The sequence below is a fragment of the Octopus sinensis genome, linkage group LG8 (assembly GCF_006345805.1).
Source record: "Octopus sinensis linkage group LG8, ASM634580v1, whole genome shotgun sequence".
In the NCBI taxonomy this organism is placed as follows: domain Eukaryota; kingdom Metazoa; phylum Mollusca; class Cephalopoda; order Octopoda; family Octopodidae; genus Octopus; species Octopus sinensis.
The window spans coordinates 74,948,867-74,976,181 of record NC_043004.1 but is presented as its reverse complement, the minus strand read 5'-3'; the positions used below and the strand labels follow the sequence as shown (position 1 = coordinate 74,976,181).

The window sequence follows — 27,315 nt, the reverse complement described above, 5'->3', positions numbered from 1 at the left end:
TCAAGAGGTGGTGGGAGGGATACACACACACACATATAAAGGGCTTCTTTCAGTTTCTGTCAACCAAATCCAGTCGCAAGGCTTTGGCCAGCCCAGGGCTAAAGTAGAAGACACTAGTCCAAAGAGCATTCCTGTAGGACTGAACCCAGAACCATGTGCTTAGGAAGCAAATTTCTTACTACACACACTCCTGCACCTATATATTTATATATTTTTGATATCTCTCAAAGTTTCTTACGACCTAAACAGTAAACAGTTCTCTCAGGTAAGAACAAAGCTTCTAAGATGGATGGTAAAATTTGAAGGATTGCTTTGGTACAATGGTAGAACATCTTTCATATTTACAGAAGAAGTGGGATCAAGTCCCATGGCTGTCCTTCAACTTTTTCCCAATCGAAAGGGATTTTGAACTCAGTATTTATTCTCTGTAAGGTGGCAAACAGGCAGAAACGTTAGCATGCCGGGTGAAATACTTGGCAGTATTTCATCTGTCCTTATTTTCTGAATTCAAATTTCGCCGAGGTTGGCTTTGCTTTTAATCCTTTTGGGGTCGATAAATTAAGCACCAGTTATGCACAGGGGTCGATGTAATCGACTTAATCCGATTGTCTGTCCTTGTTTGTCCTCTCTTGTATTTCATCTGTCTTTACGTTCTGAGTTCAAATCCGCTGAAGTCAACTTCTCCTTTCATCCTTTTGAGGTCAATAAATTAAGTACCAGTTGTGTACTGGGGTTGATCTAATCGACTAGCCCCCACTCCCTCAAAAGTTCAGGCCTTGTTCATACAGTAGAAATGAATATTTGCTCTTTGTTATAGCTTTATCTACTTCAAGTTCCACCATTAAAACTATACATATATGTGTGTGTGTATGAGTATATATATATATATATATATATATATATATATATGGGAGGTCTGATGAAAAAGTATGATGACTGGTGCTATAAAAAGAAAACTACCACACCTACCAATTCGGTATCTAATCTCCTTAAAGTGGTCCCCTTATGCAGCATGGTTTCCAGATAGCAAGCAGCCACCTCATTGCATTCTCTTGCATTTTCTCAACACTTTGAAATCATTTTCCTTTCAACTGGAATTTGGAAAGATTCTTGGCTGTAATAACCTTCAAGCCATGTCTCTCTCCCCTGACACACATATTTTCCCTGCCACACTCCACACACTTCACTTCCCAGTTCTGCTATAAATAACGGAAGTGAGAGAGAACATCTTAACTTACTGTGCATCCTTTTGGAGTCGATAAATTAAGTACCAGTTATGCACTGGGGTCGATGTAATCAACTTAATCCATTTGTCTGTCCTTGTTTGTCCTCTCTGCATTTAGCCCCTTGTGGGTAATAAAAGAAATAGGTATTTCATCTGTCTTTACGTTCTGAGTTCAAATTCCGCCATGGTCAACTTTGCCTTTCATCCTTTTGGGATCAATAAATTAAGTACCAGTTGTGTGCTGGGGTCGATCTAATCGACTGGCCCCCACTCCCCAAAAATTTCAGGCTTTGTGCCTGCAGTAGAAAAGAATATTTGCTCTCTGTTATAGCTTTATCTACTTCAAGTTCAGCCATTAAAAACTATACATACATGTGTGTGTGTATGAGTGTATATATATATATATATATATATATATATATATATATATATATATATATATATATATATATTTATATTTCTATAATATGTAATTTTCTAGATGGTGTAATTTAATTGTTCATTTTGAATTGATAAAAGGTGGTTTTTTCCTAGTTTTTTTATATATATATTATATTTTGTGAAATTTGACTTAGTATTTCTAAATTGAATTTTTCCCTGTGAGTTAGGAATTATATTCCCTCAAATAATTATATATATATATATATATATATATATATATATATATATGGGAGGTCTGATGTAAAAGTATGATGACTGGTGCTATAAAAAGAAAACTACAACACCTACCAATTCGGTATCTAATCTCCTTCAAAGTGGTTCTCTTCAAAGTGGTCCCCTTTAAAGTAGTCCCCTTCAAAGTGGTCCCCTTCAAAGTGGTCCCCTTATGCAGCATGGTTTCCAGATAGCAAGCAGCCACCTCATTGCATTCTCTTGCATTTTCTCAACACCTTGAAATCATTTTCCTTTCAACTGGAATTTGAGTTTTGTAATTTGGAAAGATTCTTGGCTGTAATAACCTTCAAGCCATGTCTCTCTCCCCCCACACACATATTTTCCCTGCCACACTCCACACACTTCACTTCCCAGTTCTGCTATAAATAATGGAAGTGAGAGAGAACAACTTAACTTCCTGTGCATGTGAGACAGAATTCAAGCTCAGTCTGTGCCGTATGATATCATTCTGCATGCTCCATTACCATAGCAACAGCCCTGTATATTTTTTATCAAACCTCAAATATATATATATATATATATAATATGAGGGAATATTATTCCAAACTTACAGGGAAAAATTCAATTTAGAAATACTGAATCAAATTTCACAAAATATAATATATATATATGAATTAGAAAAAAACACCTTTTATTAATTCAATAAAGAAAAATTAAATTATACCATCTAGAAAATTACATATTATAGAAAGATTAAATATAAGATAAAACATATATGTAATTTTCTAGATGGTATAATTTAATTTTTCATTATTGAATTGATAAAAGGTGTTTTTTCTAATTTTTATAAACATATATATATATATATATATATATACTAGCAGCATAGCCCGGCGTTGCCCGGGTATGTAAGAGCCCCTAGTAGGCAACGACTAATCCCAATCTAGTCCTTTCCCTCTAGGGAACGAAGGCGCATGTGTAGGTTGCAATGTCTTCTCTTCACTCGAATACTTCTGTGTATACGATGTTCCTAGCTGTCCCTTTGGGCGAAAACATGAAAACATCATTGCACCTCCCAACGCGTGAACAGCCCACGTAGAGTTGACCGTGGACAAAGCACTGTTTGCCCAACTGTAACCCAGCGACTTATAGCGTTTGGCCTTGGGATTTATTGATGGACATTGCGAAGCAGAGTTTAACAGGAAACTGAGAACGCCTGAAGTGGATTGGTAGGTCAGCGCCTGATGGTTGAAGATGCATGCGTGGAATGAAGACGTCCTCTCCCTTCCCACAACCGGTAAGTATTGTGGCCGTTATTAAATGTGGTGGCAAATGTTTCACAATCAGACGTGTGCCGTTGCACTGTTTAGGTGGAACCAAATTCCTGATGAGCATAATGGGCGCACCGACTTTTAACTTCAGGATGTGTGGCGGCAGGCCTGGCAGTTCAAGTGAATTCAGGAATTCAACAGGATAATCGGCAAGCTCGGCGGGGTCTGCTGTCCTATCAATAGATTTGTAGACGTGGACATTACCAGGAATAGCTTCAAGTAGCTGGATATTGATGGAGTTGAGAGTTAAAAAGGTCGAGTTGCGTCCCCTAGACAGTCTGTGGTTTGTGTTTCTGATTCTCGACCCCATGTCGAATTTATCGATTTTTTTCAGAACTGGGGGAACTTTTCAAAATTTTCGCTGCGTTAGTTATGAATTATGACATTGGGCTATGTGTGTGTCAAGTTTCATCAGAATCGGTTGAAAGCCGTGGTCAGGGTGAGGGTACAACCTAACAGACATACAGACACGCAGACAGACAAACTGCCGTTTATATAGAGATATATATATATATATCATCATCATCATCGTTTAACGTCCGCTTTCCATGCTAGCATGGGTTGGACGGTTCAACGGGGGTCTGGGAAGCCTGAAGGCTGCACCAGGCCAGTCAGATCTGGCAGTGTTTCTACAGCTGGATGCCCTTCCTAACGCCATCCACTCCGTGAGTGTAGTGGGTGCTTTTTATGTGCCACCAACACAGGTGCCAGACGAGGCTGGCGAACAGCCACGCTTGGATGGTGTCTTTTACGTGCCACCGGCACGGAGGCCAGGCGGGGCTGGCACGGCTACGATTGGATGGTGTTTGTTACGTGCCACCAGCACGGAGGCCAGTCGATGCGGTACTGGCTACGGTCACATTCGGAAGGTTTTCTTATGTGCCACCGGCACTGGTACCACAAAACTACAAATTCCATTGATGTGGATCGATTTCGATTTGATTCTTTGATTTTTGATTTTTGATTTTGATTTTCACTTGCCTCAACAGGTCTTCACAAGTTATGTGTCCCAAGAAGGAAGGTATGCACAGGTGGACTGACTACGTCCCAGGTAGGGGCCATGGGTTATGGCCTCACTTGTCCTGCCGGGTCTTTTCACGCACAGCATACTTCCAAAGGTCTCGGTCTCTGGTCATTTCCTCGGTGAGACCTAAAGAGCGAAGGTCGTTCTTCACCACCTCGTCCCAGGTTTTCCTGGGTCTACTTCTTCCACAGGTTCCCTCAACCACTAGGGTGTGGCACTTTTTCACACAACTATCTTCATCCATTCTTACTACGTGTCCATACCAGCGTAGACGCCTCTCTTGCACACCACATCTGATGCTTCTTTGGTCCAACTTTTCTCTCAAGGCACTTACACACTGTTGGGTATGAACACTGACATTACCCATCCATTGAAGCATACTGGCTTCATTTCTTGCGAGCTTACACATATCCTCAGCAGTCATGGTCCATGTTTCACTGCCATGTAGCATGGCTGTTCGCACATATGCGTCATACAGTCTGCCTTTTACTCTCAGCGAGAGGCCTTTTGTCACCAGCAGAGGTAAGAGCTCTCTGAACTTTGCCCAGGCTATTCTTACTCTAGCTGTTACACTTTCGGCACACCCACCCCCGCTACTGACTTGATCACCTAGGTAACAGAAACTATCAACTATTTCTAGTTTTTCTCCCTGGAATGTGGCAGAAGATGGTCTCTGTGCACTTTCAGTGTTTATCGCACCAGAGCATCTGCCACATACAAAACTATATTCCTAGTTAGCCTTCCTTTGACATTGCTGCACCTCTTATGTGTCCATAGCTTACACTTGGTGCATCTTATAGAGTTCCTACCTACGCCTTTTCTACAGATTGAGCAGGGCCATCTACCTGAAGGCGTTTGAGATTTGTCTACCTTCCTACTTATTAGTACTTTGGTTTTAGCTAGATTGACTCTAAGGCCCTTCGATTCTAATCCTTGCTTCCACGTCTGAAACTTCTCCTCCAGTTCTGATAGTGATTCAGCAATTAGAACAAGGTCATCAGCATAGAGGAGCTCCCAGGGGCATCCTGTCTTGAATTCCTCCGTTATTGCCTGGAGGACTATGATAAATAGGAGGAGGCTGAGGACTGAGCCTTGGTGGACCCCAACCTCCACCTGGAATTCTTCACTGTACTCGTTGCCAACCCTCACCTTACTAACAGCATCCTTGTACATGGCATGCACAGCTCTCACTAACCATTCATCTATCCCTAGTTTCTTCATTGACCACCAGATAAGGGAACGGGGACCCTGTCAAAGGCTTTCTCCAAGTCAACGAAAGCCAGGTACAGAGTTTTATCTTTAGCTAGGTATTTCTCCTGCAGCTGTCTCACCAGAAATATGGCATCAGTGGTGCTTTTCTCTGGCATGAAACCAAACTGCATCTCGTCTAGGTTGACTCTCTCTCTAATCAGTTGGGCTATGACCCTTTCCGTAACCTTCATTACCTGATCCAACAACTTGATACCTCTGTAATTACTTGTATCTAGGGTGTCACCTTTACCTTTGTAGCAGTTGACTATTATGCTACTACACCAGTCATTGGGTATGACTCCTTCGTGTATCACCTGGTTAACTATACGGGTGACTAGGCTATAGCCAACACTGCCAGATATTTTGAGCATCTCAGCAGTAATTCCTGATGGGCCTGGGGCTTTCCCTGTCTTCATGCTTCCAATTGCCTTAACTACCATGGAACTGTCAACTCGGATAGCTGGTCCCTCTATTGGGTCGACATTCGGCAGACTCTCTTTATCCCATTCATTCTCTTTGTTGAGCAACCTTTCATAGTGGCATCTCCAAACCTCTCTCTTTGCATCCTCATTTAGCGCAAGTGAACCATCATCCATGCAAACACACTTCTCTCCTACCACATCACGATTCTCTCTCACACACTGTCTTGCAACACGAAACACCTCAAGTCTTTGGTCCTCACGGCGCAGAACATTGGCAAATTTTTTCTTATATATATATACACACATACACACACAGACATATATAATGTTCTTGATTTTCTTGTGAAAATTGTAATGTATTTTACCATTACAGTAACACCAGCACCAACTTGTCCACCTGGACAATTCCGGTGTGACAATGGAGAATGCATTAATTACCTGTTGGCCTGTAACAAGAACCCTGACTGCTCGGATCAAACTGATGAACGTCACTGCTGTAAGTATCAACCTCCCTCCCTCCCTCTCTCTTTACTTCTTCTTTTGTCATCATTTTCATATCTACTTCTCTCTTTCTTTCTCTCTCTCTCTCTCTCTCTTTCTTTCTCTCTCTCTCTCTCTCTCTCTCTCTCTCCCCCATATGTTTTCTTCATCCTCTCCTCTCTTGTCTCTACCCACTTGTTTTCCTTTTTACATACCCTACCTAGCAGGAGTTTAGCTGAGAAAAGGGGTGAGGGCCATGGCTCCCCTCGGGCGACCCTTTTATGGAGGCAGCATTCTGCGCTCTGCTTTATAAGCTTGTATTGGTCAGCTGGAGTAGAGGGTGGGGGACAGATTTAAGGGTTGCCCCCGACAGCACACTCTCTACATACATCACTGCTCCCTGTAAACCAAGATGGTACTTGATGACAAATTGAAGTACCAACCAACTTGGTACTTCAATTTGTCAGCAAGCTATTTCACTTCACACATGCAATTAATGTCCTTTAAAACTCGTTTCCTCAATACATCAGTGATGTGTCATCGTCGTCCTTGTTGTCATCATGATCATCATTTAACATCCATATTCCTTGTTGGCATGGGTTGAAGGGTTTGATAGGATCCAAGGGCTCCAAGAACTGCATCAGGCTTCCGTATTGGTTTTTATAGCTGGATGTCTTTCTTGATACCAGCCACTTTACAACTTGTACTTGATGTGTTTTTCATGTCACTGGATTTAATGAAGTCACCATGTAGCTTGCAAAATTATAAAATAACCAAGCTTGTGTGCCCCTTGGTCTTGCCAGCTCCTGTCAAACCATCCAACCCATGCCAGCATGGAAAACAGAATCAAATGATGATGATGATGATGATGATGCCAACTACTGTGGTCAGTTGAGCTCTGCTTTCTCCCTCACCCCCGCCATCCTGACACTCCCCAGTTCTTCACCACCACAAGTAATTCACCCCTCCACTGCATTTGTGAAACTCCCCTCATTCCAGCACCCCATTGGCTACCATGGCTCAGAGAGACCAGGATAGCTGGTCTAAAGCCCAGCTGTTCATATGGCCAGCTACCAGGACCACACCAGGGCAGTTGAACCAGGTACAGGCAGTCAATGGATCCGGATTACCATTCATTATATTATGCCATTCTTAGGACAATGAGCTGAAAAAAACCTAACCATTCTTTCACATGCCATCACTCTTAATTGTATAGAAGTGAAGGAAGACAACATAGTAGAATTCTGACCTGAATATTTGGCCATAATTATTTCAGTATTTTCCACTCAACAGGTTCCATCATTTATCATTCTATCTCAATAAGGAGAGCACGTTGGCAGAAGTGTTAGCATGCCGGACAAAATGCTTAGCGGCATTGCATCTGTCGTTATGTTCTGGGTTCAAATTCAGCTAACATCATCTTTGCCTTTCACCCTTTCGAGGTCGATAAAATAAGTACCAGTTGCATACTGGGGTCAATGTAATCGATTTACCCACTTCCCTGAAATTGCTGGCCTTGTGCCAAAATTCGAAATCCTTCTTATGTCTCCTCACTGCTTTACCATTTATTCTCTTTATATGTCTTTCTTTCGACAGACATCAACGAATGCGAAGATGTGGTTGTCCATCGATGTGAACATACATGCATTGATACCCTGACCAGTTACCACTGTGAATGTAACCCAGGTTATACCCTCATGACTGATAGGAAAGCTTGTCGGGGTCAGTATCAGTCGTCTTTTGAGCCATTCAACCAGATTTTTTTTTGTATTTACTTTATTTTATTATTTTCCTGTGGAATATACTAATGAAGATACATTCACGATTTGCATGTTAATATTTCTAACGTTTACGACCGGCAGCTGGGAAAATCGTTATTGCACCTGGCCAAATGCTTAGCAACATTTCACCTGTCTTTACATTCTGTGTTCAAATTCTGCCGAGGTCAACTTTGCCTTTCATCCTTTCAGGGTTGATCACTTAAGCACCAGTTGAGCACTAGGGTCGATTTAACTGACTTACTCCCTCCCATCAAAATTGCCAGCCTTGTGCCAAAATTTGAAATCAATATTTCTCACCTTTAAAGCTGTGAGCTGGCAGAGTTGTTACCACATCAGGCAAAATGTTCAGTGGCATTTTGCTTGCCTTTACGTCTTGAGTTCAAATTCCACCAAAGTCGACCTTGCCTTTCATCCTTTTAATGTTGATGAATTAAGTACCAGTTAAACACTGGGGTCGATGTGTGAGGGGATGTCGAAAAGTTTCTGGCTTTGGGTAAGAGAAAATATGCGAGAATCAGTTAATTATGATTTCATTCAATACATCCTCCTCTCAGATTCACACTTTTATTGCAGCGGTCTCTCAGTTTTTGCAAGCTTTGTAAAAGAACTTGGGAGGTTGGGCCTCCAGCCAGGCCTTTCGCGAGACCCTTAAAGCCAGGAATTTTTCAGCACCCCCTCATAATTGACTTAATTACCCCCAACTGAAATTACTGACCTGGTACCAAAGTTTGGCACCAATATTTGTATTCTTTAACCTTCGGTTCTTACTCGTTTCAGTGATTGGACTGCAGCCATGCTGGAGCATCACCTTGGAGGGTTTTAGGGGAATAAATTGCCCCAGTATTTATTTTTTTTACAGTCTGTTACTTATGCCATTGATCTCTTTTTGCCAAACTGCTAAGTTGCAGGGATGTAAACAGACCAACTTCAGTTGTCAAGTGCTGATGGAGAACAAACACGCACACACACACACACACACACATTGAGCTTCAACAGTTTCTACCTCCCAAATTCACTATGCAGCCACTGGCCAGCCTGGGGCAACAGTAGAACACACTTGACCATAGAGCCACACAGTGGGACTGAACCTGAAGCCACAAGCTTTGTATGATCAATTCATACTCATTGCAAAGAATTTGATCTTAGCCCCGTATATTTCCAAAGCTTCTCTTTCTTTTCTTTACACACTTTAAAGTGGTTGGCATTAGAAGGAGTCTTCCTGCCATAGAAACCAGGCCAACCCAGAACAGATAAAAGGAAAGAGTGCCCTCAGTGAGATTTGAACTCAGAACATAAAGAGCTACAAGAATTTGTTCAACATGCTAACGAGTCTGCCAGCTCATTACTTTCTCTGATAAATATAGACACTGATAGATAGTGGTTTCAAAGTGTGGCACAAAGCCAGCAATTTAAAGGGAGCACATAAGTTGATTACATCGACCCCAGTTCATGATTTGTACTTGATTTATCAACCCCGAAAAGATAAAAGGCAAAGTCAATCTTGACAGAATTTGAACAACTGATGGATATCAAAAACGGTCTTATAATTTGTTTTTTATAGATATTGATGAATGCCTTGAGAAGCCTGGTACCTGCAGTCAGATGTGTCACAACACAGTGGGAAATTATTCCTGCAAATGTAATGAAGGTTATATGAGAGGACTTGACACTCACAGCTGCAAGAAGAAAGATGGTAAAAATTTCTCAAGCTATTTACATGAAATTCTGGATGATTTGTCCTCTCTTTCACTCTCTATCTCCCTCTCTCTCTCCTTCCATCATTTCTCCTTCACATCCCTCTTTCTTTCTATTCCTCTGTGTGTGTGGTGAACATTTGTGGCTTCAAGGAATGTGTGTTAAGCAAGGTATTGGTCGAACAACCTCCATAATGAATATTACCCTGTGTGACAAAAGCTTTTTGTTTTTATTTCTTGTCTTTGGTCAGTAAGCGTTATTTCTGATTTGCTTCTGTCTAGAAATCAAAGGAAATGACCGCTATTCCCTTAAAACTTTGCTTTTGTCAACTGGACATTAATGCTTTGAAACTCACATATATTTTCCGTTACATTTCAGACAGATTCCGTGCTGTGTTGCTGAAGCAGAATTATCATTAAAGCAAGAATTCTGCTCAGTACCACAGATTTGCTTGTCAGTTGTTTGATCTTGACCCCTTGAACATGATGTCCTTTAGTGGCTGACAATATGTGATATCATGAGCAAGAGTAGTGAGTGGTGGGGGCATCATAGGAATGTGCTGAGAGGTATTCTTTGGGGGTTTGAACAAATGTAATGAAGGCCAAGTTTGAAGGAAATGCTAGCCATTTTTCATAATTTCTAGGGCTAAACAAACAGGAAATAACAAGTGCAACCCAAGGACAAAAATCGTGTTACACAGTGTTATTATAGTGGTTATGGTTTGTGCGGAGCCACTGCACCATCCCTCCTCCTTCAGCCTTGTATTGTTCTAATGCCACAAGCACCACAAGCCCTTAGGGACCAGGAGGCAAGAATTGTTTGGAGTTACTTTCTCTTGGGTGAGCAGCTAAAGAGCTAAAGGGCCACATCTGCCCTGATTTCATAAAAGTGTCTGTGAGTCACCTTCCTGAGACAATTCTGTGATATGTTAATTGATGCATGGCTGGGTCCCTAACAGGAGATACTACTCCAGATGAGAGAAGATCTGGGAACAGTTGAGGCTAAGGGGTTACTCCACACTACTCAAAATTCATACATATATGAGATTAAATATATCAAACTCTTTCCTTTTCAAAATATTATTGTTTATGTAACTTATTCATGAATAAGATCTTGTGTGTGTGTGTGTGTGTGTGTGTGTGTGTGTGTGTGTGTGTGTGTGTGTGTGTGTGTGTGTGTGTGTGTGTTCTCTCTTTTTCCTTTCTTTTTATCATCAGCTTTTCTGTGCTTGCTTCTCTTTACACTAAACCTCATCAGTTTTTCTTTAAAAATGAATACTTTTCTTCATGTTTTTGACATATAACACCAATGTGAGCAATTTTTCATATGTAAAAGAACCACACACACACACACACATACAGACATGTCAGAGAGATATAACTTGAGATGGTATCAAAAGACAGTGAACGAATGAGAATTAGAAAATAAAACAGAAACAGTTTTTGTAGAGTGATAGTATTTGCTTCTATTTTCTTTTCTTCATCAGTTCATTTATTTATTTCCAAAAATTTGATAATTGCTTAATGAAAGAAATTGAATTAACAAAGCAGAAACAGGGACATTGTTTAAAAGAGATGTCACAGGATTAAATCAAATGAGCAGACAACCTTCACCCTCATATCAAAACATGTTGCTGACCACTTTAGACAAAATAATTTCAAATGGAAGAGAGTGGAATGTCTAATATTTAATTTCATATACACACATATATAAAGATACATATATACAACAAATTAAAAGGTTGGCTTATTAGCAAATAGAACCTCAAGGCAAAATTTATAGAGGTGACAAAAGTGCCACAGAGTACTGACTAGCACCACTTAAGTGGACATACACACACATATATGCATATACACACACACACACACACACACATATATATATATATATATATATACATACATACATACATATATAAATGTATTATATATATATATATATATATATATATATATATATATATATATATAATTTCAACAATTGAGGGTAAAATTAATTAATTAATCAATTTCACCAAGTATTCAGTATGCAAAGGGACCATTTAAGGCGAATTCAAATTATTACATTATATAAAAGGGCTTAGTAAAATAAATTACTTTGCCGCATACTGAACTCATTAGAAATAGCAGCTAAAAAAACTTTTTTAAAAACTATTTCTAATACTTAAAGAAAACCTCTCTCATATAGTGTTTGCTCAATTCAACTCACGAAAGTATGGGGGTAGAGACATTAAAAAATCAAATGCAAAGGTTATTTGAGAACGTATGTTTCAAGATTAGTCAAACTCGACACTTCTATCATCAGCTCAGAACTCCCTGGTTTGGATTTGAAAACACTGAAAGTGGGAGCATACCCTTTCGGCTTCTTATCGCTTCTGAAGTCCCTTTGCATACTGAATACTTGGTGAAATTGATTAATTAATTAATTTTACCCTCAATTGTTGAAATTATAATTCATCTCTCTCTATTTAATGCCTCGGATTTTACCGAAAAAAGCATAGTGTTTACTGATTTTAACCCACGCTGGTGGAAAGGGGAGAGCAGAAATTCTTCGCTTGCATTTTTGAGTTTGCTGGCACTGTTAGTTTCGAGCAGATCTTCAGAAGCGATAAGAAGCCGAAAGGGTATGCTCCCACTTTCAGTGTTTTCAATCCAAACCAGGGAGTTCTGAGCTGATGATAGAAGTGTCGAGTTTGACTAATCTTGAAACGTACGTTCTCAAATAACCTTTGCATTTGATTTTTTAATGTCTCTACCCCCATACTTTCGTGAGTTGAATTGAGCAAACACTATATGAGAGAGGTTTTCTTTAAGTATTAGAAATAGTTTTAAAAAAGTTTTTTTAGCTGCTATTTCTAATGAGTTCAGTATGCGGCAAAGTAATTTATTTTACTAAGCCCTTTTATATAATATATATATATATATATATATATATATATATATATATATATATATACATAAATATATAATGTATGTATATATATATATATATATATATATATATATATATACATACATATATACATGTATGTATATATATATATATATATATATATATAGATACATATATAAATGTATGTATATATATATATATAATTAATTAATAAGGGTGAGAGAATTAGATACTAATTTAATAGTATATCTATTCAACACCAAGTGGCTAAGATGCTTCGAGAAACCTGGATTATTATAATATTTTATAATATATTATAATATTTTTACAAAATAAATATAAGAGAGTGGTCACTATATGGCTCACTCTAGCACCAGTTAATCCAAAAGGCTTCAACCACAAAAATACATGTTTCCCATGAAAGTCAGTACGATTGTTAGCTCTCACGGACAGGGCAAATAAAAAATAACAAAAATACAGATTATTTTGGGACAATTGTTTCGCTATTAATGAATTAAATGTAATTTTACTTACAAAAAAATCGCCTTGTAGCTCGTCAGCCAAAACTATCTGGATGAAATCCACTCAATCACACGTCAGATTTTACCATAACGATAAATACGCGTGTGGTTCAATTGATTACATCCGACGTTATATATATATATATATATATATATACATATATAAATGCATGTATATATATATATATATATATGCATATATATATATATGCATATATATACACACGCATATATGCATATACGCATATACATACATATACAAATATATAAATATATATATATACAAATGTATACATATATATTCTATGTATATATACGCAAGGTGTTTGGGCTAAATTTGACAGTTTACATAAAAGCGAAAGGAAACAATATCCCATTCACAAAATACAAGTATTTGCCAAGAATGAAAAAGTATCAACCAGATTAAGGTTGGGAGATAACTTTACTCAAAGTAGCCCCACCTCTCCCTCAGCTTCCACCACAACCTCAGAATCACTCCAAAAATCGGCACATGCATTCTCTGGGAAGGTTTTGAACACTTCCTCGACCTTGGCTAGCAGCTCAGCACTTGGAAGGTCTCGCTCAGCTGCACCCCACACATTGTAATCTATGGGGAATAAGGAGGCCAAAAATAAGGGGATGCTGAAGTTTTAGAATCTCTTCAACAATCACTTCTGACACTTTCTGGAGCTGAATTCTGCGGCCACACATATGGCCTTCCAGCAGCAATCCTTTCCAGCCAGTAATAGTCTACAATCCCCATCAGCTTCACATAGCCATCCGAATTGAGCCCAAGGCCCTGTTCAAGAATGCTGGATGAATTCTGGAGTGTGGACACAGTCAGGACACCTACTGTCTCCCCCTCCTGCTGGCCACAGCTTTGTAGTCTCCATTGCAGCTGTCCATGTCATGTCTTACAAGTTTTACAGTGTTAACAAAGCATTTTGAGCAGCTGTCACAGCCGTTCAAGAATTTGGACCTGGGGATCTCCATTTCCAGCAACTTCGAGGGCCACCTCCCAGTGGTGTCGGGCGTCAACGAAGAACCTTTGACTACAACAAGACAACCAAAGTTTGTTTTTTTCCAAGGTCTGGGGTCTCCTGCCCCTAAGCCCTAGCCCATCACCTAATCACCCTTACCTGTCTTGTTGCTTAACAACAACAACAACAGCAGCAGTCACAATGTCAGCATTTTGATAACCAGGGTGAATCATCAGGATACAGGTTAACTCTTTTCCAATATTCAGATCGCTTCCAGTCTTCCATGTCAGCTAACATTTTCTAAACTAGAACTTTAATCTTTATTGCTCTGCAATGCTGTTCCCTGTTCCCCAATCCATCAAGCTGCTTCTGAAAAAAAAACCTAAAAAATCATCAAATTTAACCCAAAATATACATAATAGGTGGGTGATAATATTTTCAGTAGAGACATTGCAACTGTATGATTGTTCCCATGCTTCAATACTTTATATGTACATATATTTACTCTATTGCTGATATTTATCAATGGTTGCTCCTGTTGTTTGGAGCACCATTTTCAATCATGTATGTCTGTATGTATGTATGTATGTATGTATGTATGTATGTATGTGTGTGTGTGTGTGTGTGTTTGCAAATAAAAGGTGATGAATGGAGAACAGTAGTTTAATCCATGATACATATGTTTCAATAGCATGGTATTTTATTCTTAATTCATACATTACATCATACAAAATCACTAGTTATCTCATCTGGCTATTAGAATAATATATATATAGAAATACATATGTATATTTGTTTATTTACTTAATAAATTCTTGAAATTTTTTCAATAGATGAAATTCCATGGCTTGTATTTGGTAATCGCCATTATATTCGAAAGATGACACTGGATGGCTTGAATTACCAATTGATAGCTCAAGGATTACGTGAACTAATTTCCCTTGATTTTGACTACCAGGAGCAAAAACTCTACTTTTTTGATAAATGGACATTAGACATTCAAACAATTTTCCTCAATGGCTCTGATCAGAAAGTGCTCTTTCACAAAATGCAATTTGGTCAATGTACCCTTGCTGTCGATTGGGTTGGCCGGTAAGAAATATTTGTAGCTATTGCTAAGCATGAAATGTTTTGGCACCATCTATTTTGACTTATTTGATATCAAACATATTAATGTCTCTCTTGTTCATCTTATCCTCTATGTTCTTGTTCTAACTTTCTCCTTGTTCTCTGTCTCTTTCTCTCTCTCTCTCTCTCTCTCTCTCTCTCTCTCTCTCTCTCTCTCATACTCTCTCACTCTCTCTCTTTCTCTCTCACTCTCACTCTCTCTGTCTCCCCCTCTCTCTCTCTCTCTCTCTGTTTATGTGTGTGAGCATAATTCTCTTTATATGGATGAAAAGGTAAGTGTATATATCCACCATGTTCACTTAGTAATTACAATATATCCCTTTCCTTCTCTCTCTCTCCGTATTCATTTATTTATCTACCTAGCTACCTGTTTATCTATCTGGTTCAGACATCCACAGACTAGTTTCAATGTATTTGCCTCTTATCAATGTGGAGTAGCTGAACCCAGCACACATCACTGTTGATACTCTACATTGATAAGGGGCAAATCCTCTGAAACTAGTCTGTGGATGTCTGAACCAGCATAAGGAAGCTGATGATCTCCCCTGTTCGAAGGTTGTAATGGACACAGGTTTGTGTGTCACATAGCTAGCTTGAGGCTATGGCCTCTTGGAGTTAATCAATGGCAGCATTCAACCTATTTTTCTGGATTGCCATGTTAGCTTGGTGATAACTATATATCATCATCATGCAAGTACTTCTTCATACGCTGTATTTTCTGTCTTGCCATGTTTATCACTGAGAATGTAGAGGTTCTTTCCATCTCCAACTCTAGAACATCCAACATACAGCTGACCATGTGAGAAGCAAGATTGAAGAAGGTTATGTCCCACCACCTTCAGAGATTGACCTTGTGCTTTGTTGATAGACATTGAAAAGCTAAGTTGGACTGGAAACTGCAGTCTCTTGAACTGAAAGGGGAGATCATTTGAGATGACAGGTATCCTTGGAATGAAGACATTCTCACCCATCATGTTGCCATGATGGAGAAGAGGTTTCCCAGCTGCATAGGAGACTCGCACATTTGTGCCTCTGTCAGAGTGGCTTCCCACTGTGCATCATCTTCCAGAAGACCTCTGAGATGGCAAGCCTGGCGATATGTTTGACATTGTGTTATCAACCATACGTAAGGCTGTAAATGATGTGGGTCCCTTGACATGGTGTAACAGAAGCCGTAGATAGTAGCACTGTGAGCAGTTGGGATGGACAACATAGACTCTACCAAGTGTGTCTGAGTTCTTGATTCCTGGATGATGTATGGGTTCTCCAAGTGCACGTCTTTTCCATTTGTTTTGGTACCAGGTATAGAATTGTGTTACTTCATTGTATAGTAGTCTTGTAGCAAATTTATCATTTTGACAGAGCTTGAAGAATGCTGTGAGTATGGTATTTTTGGGAGCTTCCATTTGTAGTTGGACTGTGTCTGTCTGTGTGCTGTGTCTGAGATGGAGAACAATGTCATGCTTGTCATGTTCTTGCCCAACCAGAAGCACAGCTATTTCATTTACAGTTGGTGCATTAAACTTCCCTCAACGTTGACCAGATGGTTTCTTGTCTGGTGTGATAACTACCTTGTAATCCAGGAAGTCACGCGGAATTTTTTCAAGTGCAGTCTTGAAGCTTCTAATCAGGTTGATGCTGTTGTTATGCAGCATCTTTTGCAGAGACACTACAATGTTCACCCTGATGCCGGAATGTTCTTGTACCTCTCTGGCCCTTCTTGTTTATTATAGAGATTATATAGCAAATTACACTTTACACTTCTATATTTAACTGTGCATGTATATTCCTTATTTTTGCTTCTGGTGTCTTCTGCTTTTCTATTAGAAATGTTTGACATGGTTTCTACAGCTGGATGCCCTTCCTAATGACAGCCATTCCAAGAGTGAAATGGTCACATTCTGCATGTCTGAAGAAATGAACACATGAAGATGACCTGCCAGATGCCAATGGATACTAAGGACTACTCTGTAATCATCTCAGGAATACGGACATAATTCACATCCATAAAGCTAAACACTTTATGGATGTGAAACCCAGGGTACTCCCGTAGACCAGCCATGACTATCTTTATCTATAGACTGAGGACTGGCAAGCCAGGAGGCTGCACCAGGCTCCAATCTGGTCTGGCAAGTTTTCTACAGCTGGATGCCCTTCCTAACACCAACTACTCCGAGAGTGTAGTGGGTGTACTCTTGGAGTGGTAAATCATAAATCTGAAAGAGGAGCACACACTATGTTATAAAGCAGAAGAGTATATAGATAAAAATAGTTATGGCTGGTCTACGGGATTACCCTGGATTTCACATCCATAAAGCGCTGAGCTTTACAGCATTTCTTCAGACCCTAAAATCCATTGGCCATAAGCCAACAGGCTTTTGGATCTGAAGAAATGCTGTGAAGTTAAGCGCTTTATGACCATGAAACCTAGGGTAACCCCATTGACTGGACATATCTATCTATTTATCCTATCCATCTATCTATCTATATATATATTTATAGAATTAATCAAAGAACATACTAGGACATAAGCGTTACCATGACAGAGAGCCCCAACCCTTCGTATTGAAGTCTGCGCTGTAACTAATTCATTTTACACCAAATCATGGCAGCCACCAGTGTGAAAATAATTTCAATATGGAGCAAATAATTCACAAGAAAATATTTGCGAAGATATCATTGACTCTGCTATTATCTAGTATAACAATTTCAAAATGATAATAATGGAATCAATAACATAGGTGATTGCAGTCCCAAAAAAAGCATCAAAATAGCTGAAGGATTAAAATTAATCAGAGGACATACTAAGTATGTCTAACTGCTGGAAATAACAGTCAAATCTCTTATTTAAATCGTCAAAATACACTGATAATAACTAAAGAAATCAAATGTCCAAAGGCAAACGGGCTAAGACAATCTCTCAGCATACATTTAAGTATTTGAAATCATGTGGACTGGTTTCTGGACTGGCATTATAGCCTCACCTTCCTCAGCACACGTTACTATGATGGAGAGCCCCAACTCGTCAAGTTGAAGTCTGCACTGCAATTGATTCGTTTTGCACTGGATCACAGAGTTTGACTGTTTTTTTCCAGCAGTTAGACACACTTGGGTATGCCCTTTGATAAATTTTAATCCTTCAGTTATTTTAAGGCTTTTTTTGTGGGAGCCTGCAATCACCTATATTATTAATTTCATTATTATCATTTTGAAATTGTTATACTAGATAATAATAGAGTCAATGTTATCTTCGCAAATATTTTCTTGTGAATTATTTTTCTCGTGAATTGTTTGCTCCGTATTGAAATATGTGTGTGTGTGTGTGTGTGCATACACAGACACACACACACACACACACACACACACACACACACAAAATGTGTTTTTTTTTCAATTTCCATTGACGAAATCCCACTCACAAGGCTTTGGTCATCCAGTGCTTTAATAGAAGACACTTGCTTGAGGTGCCATACAGAGGGATTGAACCCAAGACGATACGGTTGGGAAGCAAGTTCTTAACCACACAGTCATACCAGCTCCTTTTATTTTTGGTCTGTCTGCTACTCAATTCCCGACTCTTTTCCTTCCACTGCACATGAAATTCTTCTTGCTTCGTTTCCTTTTCTCTTACTAATTGCATCCATTTTAATCCTTTTCTTTTTTCTCTTTCAGTAAATTATATTGGAATCGGTGGTTTACTCAATCTTTATTCGTCTCAGAGCTGAATGGAACCAGTCTAAGAACACTAGATACCCATTTGTTTTATCACGTTTCTTTCTTAGTCGCCTATCCACCTACAGGGTATGTGTCCCCTTCATGTTTTTAAGCACATTTATTCATGCTAGAAAACTGAATGCTTGAGACGTGTGTTAAACCCTACAAATTTGTTATGAATCCGTAAGGTTCTGATCAGATCTGTTGACATTGATCTGGTTTTTGCTTTTTAGGAAATTATATCTACTTTCACACAATGAACACTAAAAATCAATAAGTCAGTAAAACTTTGTGTATCATCTAAGACATTCCAAGTATGACCATTCCATCATCCCCCCCCCCCAGCATTCCCAATGTAGCCTTTCTTTTTCAGAAAGCAGGATGGGATTTGAGGAGGATTTTGATTGCTATTTCTAGCAAGTCAAACAACCCTGTACAAGTCCGTTCATTATAAAACGGCTGATGAACCCTTTTAATACCAACCCGGCTGAAACTACCTCTGGATCTGTAGTACAAATGTCTTGTTTTCATAAGTTCTGAATTAAAATCTTGCACCAAATTTTAGTCAGAATTCATGTTCCTAACATTAGCTTAATGATAACGAAGTTATTTTACTAAATTCTTTGTTATATTTAAAATGAATTGAAAGAATCACAAGGCATCTCAGCAAGAATTTGGTAAGAAAGGGGTCAAATATTGTCAGTTGTTGGGTGCCAGCATGACCATGTGATTGAGAATTTTGCTTTGCAGTCAAGGGATTCTGGATGCAATCCTTTTCTGTGGAACCCGGAGCAAATAACTTCTACTATAGACTTTGTGTGAGCCAAACCTTGTCAATGACACTGGATCGGCAGAAACTATGGGAAAGCTGGAAATAATGAATTATGAGACTCGTTAGCACCTCAGGCGAAATGCTTAGCAGCATAACAGAATTTCTTCTCACTCTTTACGTTCTGAGTTCAGATCCCATTGAGGTCAGCTTGGCCTTTCATCCTTTCTGGATTAATAAAATAAAGTACCAGTCATATACTGGAGTCAGTGTGACTGCTCCTCATATCTAAGTTTGAACCCTCCAATCAACAGGCATCCATTTTGGGTTAATAAAATAAAGTAGTGGTCAAGAGCTGGAGCCAATATGACTGACTCCTCATTTCTAAGCCTGAATCCGCCAATGGACTGGCATCCCATTCAGGGGAAATGTTGTGCTCTTGGTCACTTATATGCTATGGAAATTGCGTAACCAGTCTTATCAGTTGTAGGTTTCAAGAAAATCTTGTTTGAAAAATGCAAGAACTGATCAAAGAGATGATATATATATATATTTCAGGTAACTTTTAGTGGTACAGTTCTATATTTAAGAGATGAGGAATTATGTACATTATTTACATTATTTACATTTGATTGATATTTGTCCTCATCTTGTTTGTTGTTAACACAACATTTTGGCTGATGTACTCTCCAGCTGGATGAGGACAAATATCCATCAAATGTAAATAATGTAACTTTTAGTGGGTGTCCACTCTTTAACAAGTTTAGTTCTCTGCTTTGAGAACTTAATACCTTAGTATGCAAGAATTGTAGGTGTTTTCCTCCCTTCTCATTCCCTCCTCAAGAATTCTGGAAACCTTAGAAAAGCAGTTGACATCACCCTAAAAATTCTGTCATTAATTTTGATGCCATTAATAATAATCGGCTTCACCAGAAAGTTAATTATTTATATCTCTTCTGGAAGTGTGGTGAAGCTGGGGAGGAATATGAAGTCAGTCCTGGCTGCGAATAAATTCAGAAACTGGAGAGTTGGTGCTAAATGTTCAACTGACATCTTCATGCACAATGAGTTATAATAGAAGTCTATTGACAGGAAGGGACAGAAACCAGTTCACAGGTTGCAGATCATCCAGTTCTTAGTACCAAGCCCAGGGTACCTAACTCACAACAGCCTTGTTCACTTAGCCAGAAAATTTACTGATTAGTTTGTGGTTAGCTCAAAGTACTGAGCTTCAATTTTAACATCATCATCATCATCATTATTATATTCCTTATTAGGGTGATGAATTAGCAAAATTGTTAGATAATTAGGAAGAATGTCTTGGGATATATGTTCCAGCTTGTTATACTCAGAGTTCCAGAGCCACCTAGTTCAACTTTACCTTTCGGTCCCTCTTGGATAGTTAAAAATCAAGTACTGGCATCAATATAGTCTAATAACAGGTGGAGAGCCGGCAGGAAAAGTACCAGTTGCATACTGGGGGTCAATCTAATTGACTGCCCCACCTCCCCCAAAATTTCAGGCCTTGTGCCTAGAGTAGAAAAGACTATAATCAACCTGCACCCTGCCCTTCAAAACGGCTGGTCTTGGACCAACGTTTGAAACTGCTATGCTCATCATTTTCCTTACCATTTTTTTATCAATTTCATTTTCGTTATTCTCTTCCTCATCACTTTGATAAATACAATTAATCATTCTTTTTAAAGGTACTTGTACTTTATCGATATTCCCTCGAAAGCATGGATAGGAAGGATTGGCATGGATGGCTCAAACTATGAACGTTTGATCATAGATGGTCTCGGCTTACCAACTGGTTTAACTATTGATTTCGAGAGTCAACGGATGTGGTGGGCAGATGCCCACTTTGATGCGATCGAGTAAGTATTCTTTGTTTGGAGTTTGCATTTTTTTTCTTTTCTGTAAAGTAGTGATTATTAAAATATTTATTTATTCCATTACCATAAGCAAATTTAGCAAACAGGAACTGTATGGAAGCCCATTGCATGTGTGTGTGTGTGTGTGTGTGTGTGTGTAAGGGCCTTAGAGTTAATTTAGCAAAAACCAAAGTCTTAGTAAGTAGTAAAGCAGACAAATCACAAATCCCCTCGGGTAGATGGCCCTGTTCAATATGTAGAAGAGGTGTGAGTAGAAATCCCATAAGATGTACTCAGTGTAAGCTATGGACACATAAGAGGTGCAACAATATCAGAGGAAGGTTAACAGGGAACCTATTTTTTTTGTGTGTGTGTGTGTGGAAGGTGCACAAGTGCAGTAAACACTAGAAATGTACAGAAAATCCTGTCCATCAAATGCCTGAGGGGATACCTAGAATTAATTGATAGCTTCTGTTACCTAGGTAACCAAGTCAGTAGCAAAGTTGGATGCTCTGAGAAGATAGCTGCTAGACTAAGAATAGGCTGGGCAAAGTTCAGACAGTTTCTACTTTTGTTGGTAACTAAAAGCCTCCCCCCCCCAGGGTGAAAGGAAGACTGTATGATGTCTGTGTATGAACAGCTATACTATACTGCAATGGAACATGTGCTGTGACCACTGAGGACATGTGTAGGCTTGGGAAAATGAGGCTAAATGTGACAGACAGATGTGTGTGTGTACATTGAGGTTACTTAATGTAGTGGTCAGATGTGGAGCATCACCATCGGTCAAATGCAGGATGATACAGCATAATAACAACATTGAAGAGGAAAAGAATAATATTCACAAATTTATTTGCTGGCAGTGTTTTGTAACACAGACATAGGAGTGATCGCCAATAGTAACGGTGCATTGGTAGCTCACTGGTGGTTGTTAGTGTGGAAGCTGTGCGTTTTGTTGATGGAGAGGAAGAAAGGATTACGTTGTCCCTTTCCATTTGGCTGATGCTGTTGCTCCTGGTTAAGGGCTGACACGACTAGCAATGTGAGCTCTCTATTGGTCAGCTGAAGCAAAGATGGTGAGAGAAAGATAATCTCAGTTATATAGGGTGTGACCTGGAGGTAGGTGAGACCTAAAACAAAGATCCTAAGGGATCAGATGTTTCACATTAATCTCTCAGCATGGAGATAAGGCACAAAGGAGTCAGACAGTCGTCTGATGAGCAACGAGTGTGTAGTTTCGGTTTCAAATCTCAGTTAGGCAGGACTAAGTGAGCTCTGACACTAGTGTGCTTTGCTGGATGGGCAATGGTCAGTATGCATGTATGATAGTGTCTTGAGAGAAAAATTGGGCATAAGAGGCATCAGGTGTGGTGTGCAAGAGAGATGACTGCATTGGTATGGTCGTGGGATGTGTGTGGATGTGGTCAGCTGTGTGAAGAAGTTGGTGGGGAAGCTGTGGAAGAGAGAGACCCATAGGATGCGTTGGTGGAGCATGATCTTCTTCAAGTGTTGGGCCCCACAGAGGTGATGACAAGTGACTGCAACCTATTGGTGATATTCTCTGCTTGAGAAAACTTATCAAACCAAGTGAAATTCTAGTCATGTCCAGTGCTAGTGTCATGTCATTGGCGCCCATGCCAGTGGTATGGGAAAGAACTCATGCCAGTGGCATGCAGAATGTGACCATTTCACTCTTGGAATGGCTGTCATTAGGAAGGGCATCTAGCTGTATAAACCTTGCCAAATCAGACTGGAACTTGGTGCAGCTCTCTGGCTTACCAATTCCAGTCAAACCATCAAATCCATGCCAGCATAGAAGGTAGATGTTAAATGATGATGATGACGAATATATATATAAAAAAATTATTATAATTATTTGAGGGAATATTATTCCTAACTTACAGGGAAAAATTCAATTTAGAAATACTAAATCAAATTTCACAAAATATAATATATATATATATATATATATATATATAAATTAGAAAAAAACACCTTTTATCAATTCAAAATGGACAATTAAATTACACCATCTAGAAAATTACATATGATAGAAATATTAAAATTAAAATAACACTAATAAACTGATGATTAAGTAAATTGCAAAATAATAATAAAAATGTATATATATAAATATATCACACATCATCTTCACATACACACTCAAGTTTGCGCCACGCTTTATCCAGATCCCTTCCATTGAACGATTCCTTTCAGTCAATTTGACATGTGAAACCCTTAACCCAAACACGTTTCTTTTTTCTCTCTCAATACTACCCACTTCTCAACTGATGGGGTTTTGTCTTGCAAGGTTCTTGGTGACCCTGTCGGTGCTGGTGCCACATAAAATGCACCCAGTACACTGTGAAGTGGTTGGTGTTAGAAAGGACATTCAGCTTTAAAAACCACGTGTAAACTCCCAGCTTCTCGAGCTCCTGTCAAACTATCCAATCCATGCCAGCATGGAAAACAAATGTTAAATGATGTCTGAGTTCAAATTCTACCAAAGGTCGACTTTGCCCTTCATCCTTTTGGAGTCGATAAATTAAGTACCAGTTATGTGCTGGGGTCGATGTAATTGACTCTACCTTTCCCTCAAATTTCAGGCCTTGCACCTATTGTAGAAAGGATTATTATTATTATTATTTTTATTGTTATTGGGTCAATGAGGTGTGTTCACAAAATCTTTAACACAGCAGACAAAATGCTTTGTGGCATTTCTTCTGGCTCCTTACATTCTGAGTTCAAATTCTAATGAGGTTGGTTTCATCTTTCATTTGCAGTGTCGGTAATAATAAGTAGCAGGTGGTGGGGTGCCAACGTAACTTGTTAACTGTCTTCTCTAAAATTGATGGCCTTCTTCCATGACTGATTGTCATTATACAACAGAACAAATTCCCACATGGAGCAGCCATTTGTTATTAATCCTTTTGCTTTTGTAGATATGCCAGTTTGGATGGTACTCACAGACAAACGGTAATGAAAGAGAATGTACCATTCGTTCACTCACTTGCAGTGTTTGAAGACTGGATCTACTGGACAGACTCGAGCCGCCTGAGCATAGAAAAGGCACACAAATTCACTGGACGGAACCATACTATTCTACGGAACATGACTCACCAACCAAGTATCCTTATTGTGTTTCACTCATTACGACAAAAGCAATGTTAGTGTCTTACGGTATTTCTATGTTGCATATTAATATGTTTTACCTTTCTTTTATCAGACTTGTTTCAGTCGTTAGACTGTGGCCACGCTGGGGCATCACCTTGAAGAATTTTTAGTTGATTGAATTGATTCTGGAACCTATTATTTTGAAGCCTGATACTTATACTGTCGGTATCTTTTACGGGGACATAAACACACCATCACTGGTTGTCAACTAGTGGTGGGGGATGAACACAGTCAAAGAAACACATAGATATACATACATACCACAGGCTTCATTTGGTTTCCACAGGCCAAATCCACTCACGAGGTTTGGGTCATACTGAGGCTATAGTAGAAGACACTTATACAAGGTGCCACACAGTGGAGCTGAACCTGGAACCATGTGGCTTGGAAGTAAACTTCTTACCACAGCCACACCTACACCTATATGCTTAAAATATATCATTCATAGCTTTTTATACTTTGAACTCCAGCATTCATATTTTTTGCAATGTAAGTAACGTACACTTCTCACTGGTATCAACAAAGCTTCTTAAAGGGAAGGGGAAAATTTTGAAAAATTGTCTTGGTCCAATGGTAAAACGTCTGTCGTGTTTACAAAAAGAATTTAAATCTCACAGATACCCTTGACCTTTTTCTATCCATGGGAACGTTTAATCCATTATTTAAATGTTATTGTTTATTGCATTATCTACAGCAAGTTCTACCATCAAAATTGAAATACTTGTAGCATTTATGGTATATATACACACACACATATATGCTAGTATATATTTATTCACACACACACACACATGCACGCACACACACGCACACACACACTTCGTTTCTTCTTGTTTTCATTCAAATCCACTCTCAAAACTTTAACCAACCCAAGTCTATTGTAGAAGATACTTGCCCAAGTTACCGAATGTCCCATGCAGAGGGATTGAACTGAAGAACCATACTTGTTTCTTATACATTTATAACATGTTATTTATATCATTCCTGTGAATTTACAGTATAAAGTTAACTTTATTAGTTTCTAGGGAAAACATGACTGTCCTCAATGAAGACATATGAACCCACCATTTCCAATGACTTTCAAGAACCAGCTGTTCTGTTTGTTGTACGCCACCCCCAACAGATTGCAGGGAGTATCTTTGGCAATATCTACTCAATACCAGGGACTTTTCCCCACTCCCTCATAGAATAATAATGCTTATGTAAGCCTATTGTGGAATAATTCCTAAAATTAAATTTCAAATGTCTCTTTATGCTGTAATGTAAATGCAGGCAGGGCCAAACCTTCACAGTGGTACTCAGCCAGGCCACACCCGAAAACCGAAACAAGGAAGAGCTAAAAATAAGTAATAGAAAATAAGGATTTCATCAATTACATAATTTTGTAGTCACCATTATCATCATCATCATCACCATTTAGCATCTGTTGTCCATGCTGGCATGATTTCTATGGCTGATTTGGCATGATTTCTATGGCTGAATGCCCTTCCTAACACCAACCACTCCAAGAGTGTAAGGGGTGCTTTTATGTGCCACTGGCACAGGTGCCAGTTTGCATGATACCAGTATCTGCCATGAATGTGATTTCACTTGCCTTTGATAGGTTTTCTTCTCAAGCACAGCATATTGCCAAAGGTCTTGATCATTTGTCTTGCCTCCATGAGGTCTTGGTCATTTGTCTTGCCCCCATGAGGTCTTGATCATTTGTCACTTCCCTCATGAGGTCTTGATCATTTGTCACTGCCTCCATGAGGTCTTGGTCATTTGCCTTGCCTCAATGAATTCTTGGTCATTTGTCATACCTCCATGAAGTCTTGATAATTTGTCTTGCCTCCATGAGGTCTTGGTCATTTGGCTTGCCTCCATGAAGTCTTGGTCATTTGTCTTGCCCCCTTGAGGTCTTGATCATTTGTCACTGCCTCCATGAGGTCTTGGTCATTTGCCTTGCCTCAATGAATTCTTGGTCATTTGTCATACCTCCATGAAGTCTTGATCATTTGTCTTTCCTCCATGAGGTCCTGATCATTTGTCTTGCCTCCAAGAGATCTTGATCCTTTGTCTTGCTTCCATGAGGTCTTGGTCATTTGTCTTGCCTCCATGAGGTCTTGGTCTTTTGTCTTGCCTCCATGAATTCTTGCTCATTTTGTCTTACCTCTATAAGTTCTTGGTCATTTGTCTTGCCTCCATGAGGTCTTGGTCATTTGTCTTGCCTCCATGATGTCTTGATAATTTGTCACAGCCCGTATGAGGTCTTGGCCATTTGTCTTGTCTCCGTGAGTATGTATACAAAATCAACTGAATTAGACCAACAAATTAAAAACCTTGAGCTATTCTCAGTTTACCACCAAATGACAAATTTATCTTTTGTTCTTCCTGGTTAGGTAAAATAAATTCCTCCTCAGATAAGGAAAAATTTGTGCAGTGTGGGGGCCCAGCATG

The 27,315-nt window shown here is 39.1% G+C and overlaps 1 protein-coding gene across 1 annotated transcript in view; it reads left to right on the top strand.

Annotated features, from left to right (window-relative positions):
* The window catches only part of LOC115214850 (low-density lipoprotein receptor-related protein 2-like), a 107,450-nt gene that overhangs the window by 39,909 nt on the left and 40,226 nt on the right, over positions 1–27,315 (top strand). The window contains exons 22-28 of the mRNA XM_036505467.1: positions 6,242–6,364; positions 7,945–8,070; positions 9,691–9,822; positions 15,051–15,309; positions 19,018–19,146; positions 21,535–21,705; positions 24,645–24,868. Coding sequence (XP_036361360.1) covers positions 6,242–6,364; positions 7,945–8,070; positions 9,691–9,822; positions 15,051–15,309; positions 19,018–19,146; positions 21,535–21,705; positions 24,645–24,868 — 1,164 coding nt within the window. The remainder of the gene's footprint in view (positions 1–6,241; positions 6,365–7,944; positions 8,071–9,690; positions 9,823–15,050; positions 15,310–19,017; positions 19,147–21,534; positions 21,706–24,644; positions 24,869–27,315) is intronic.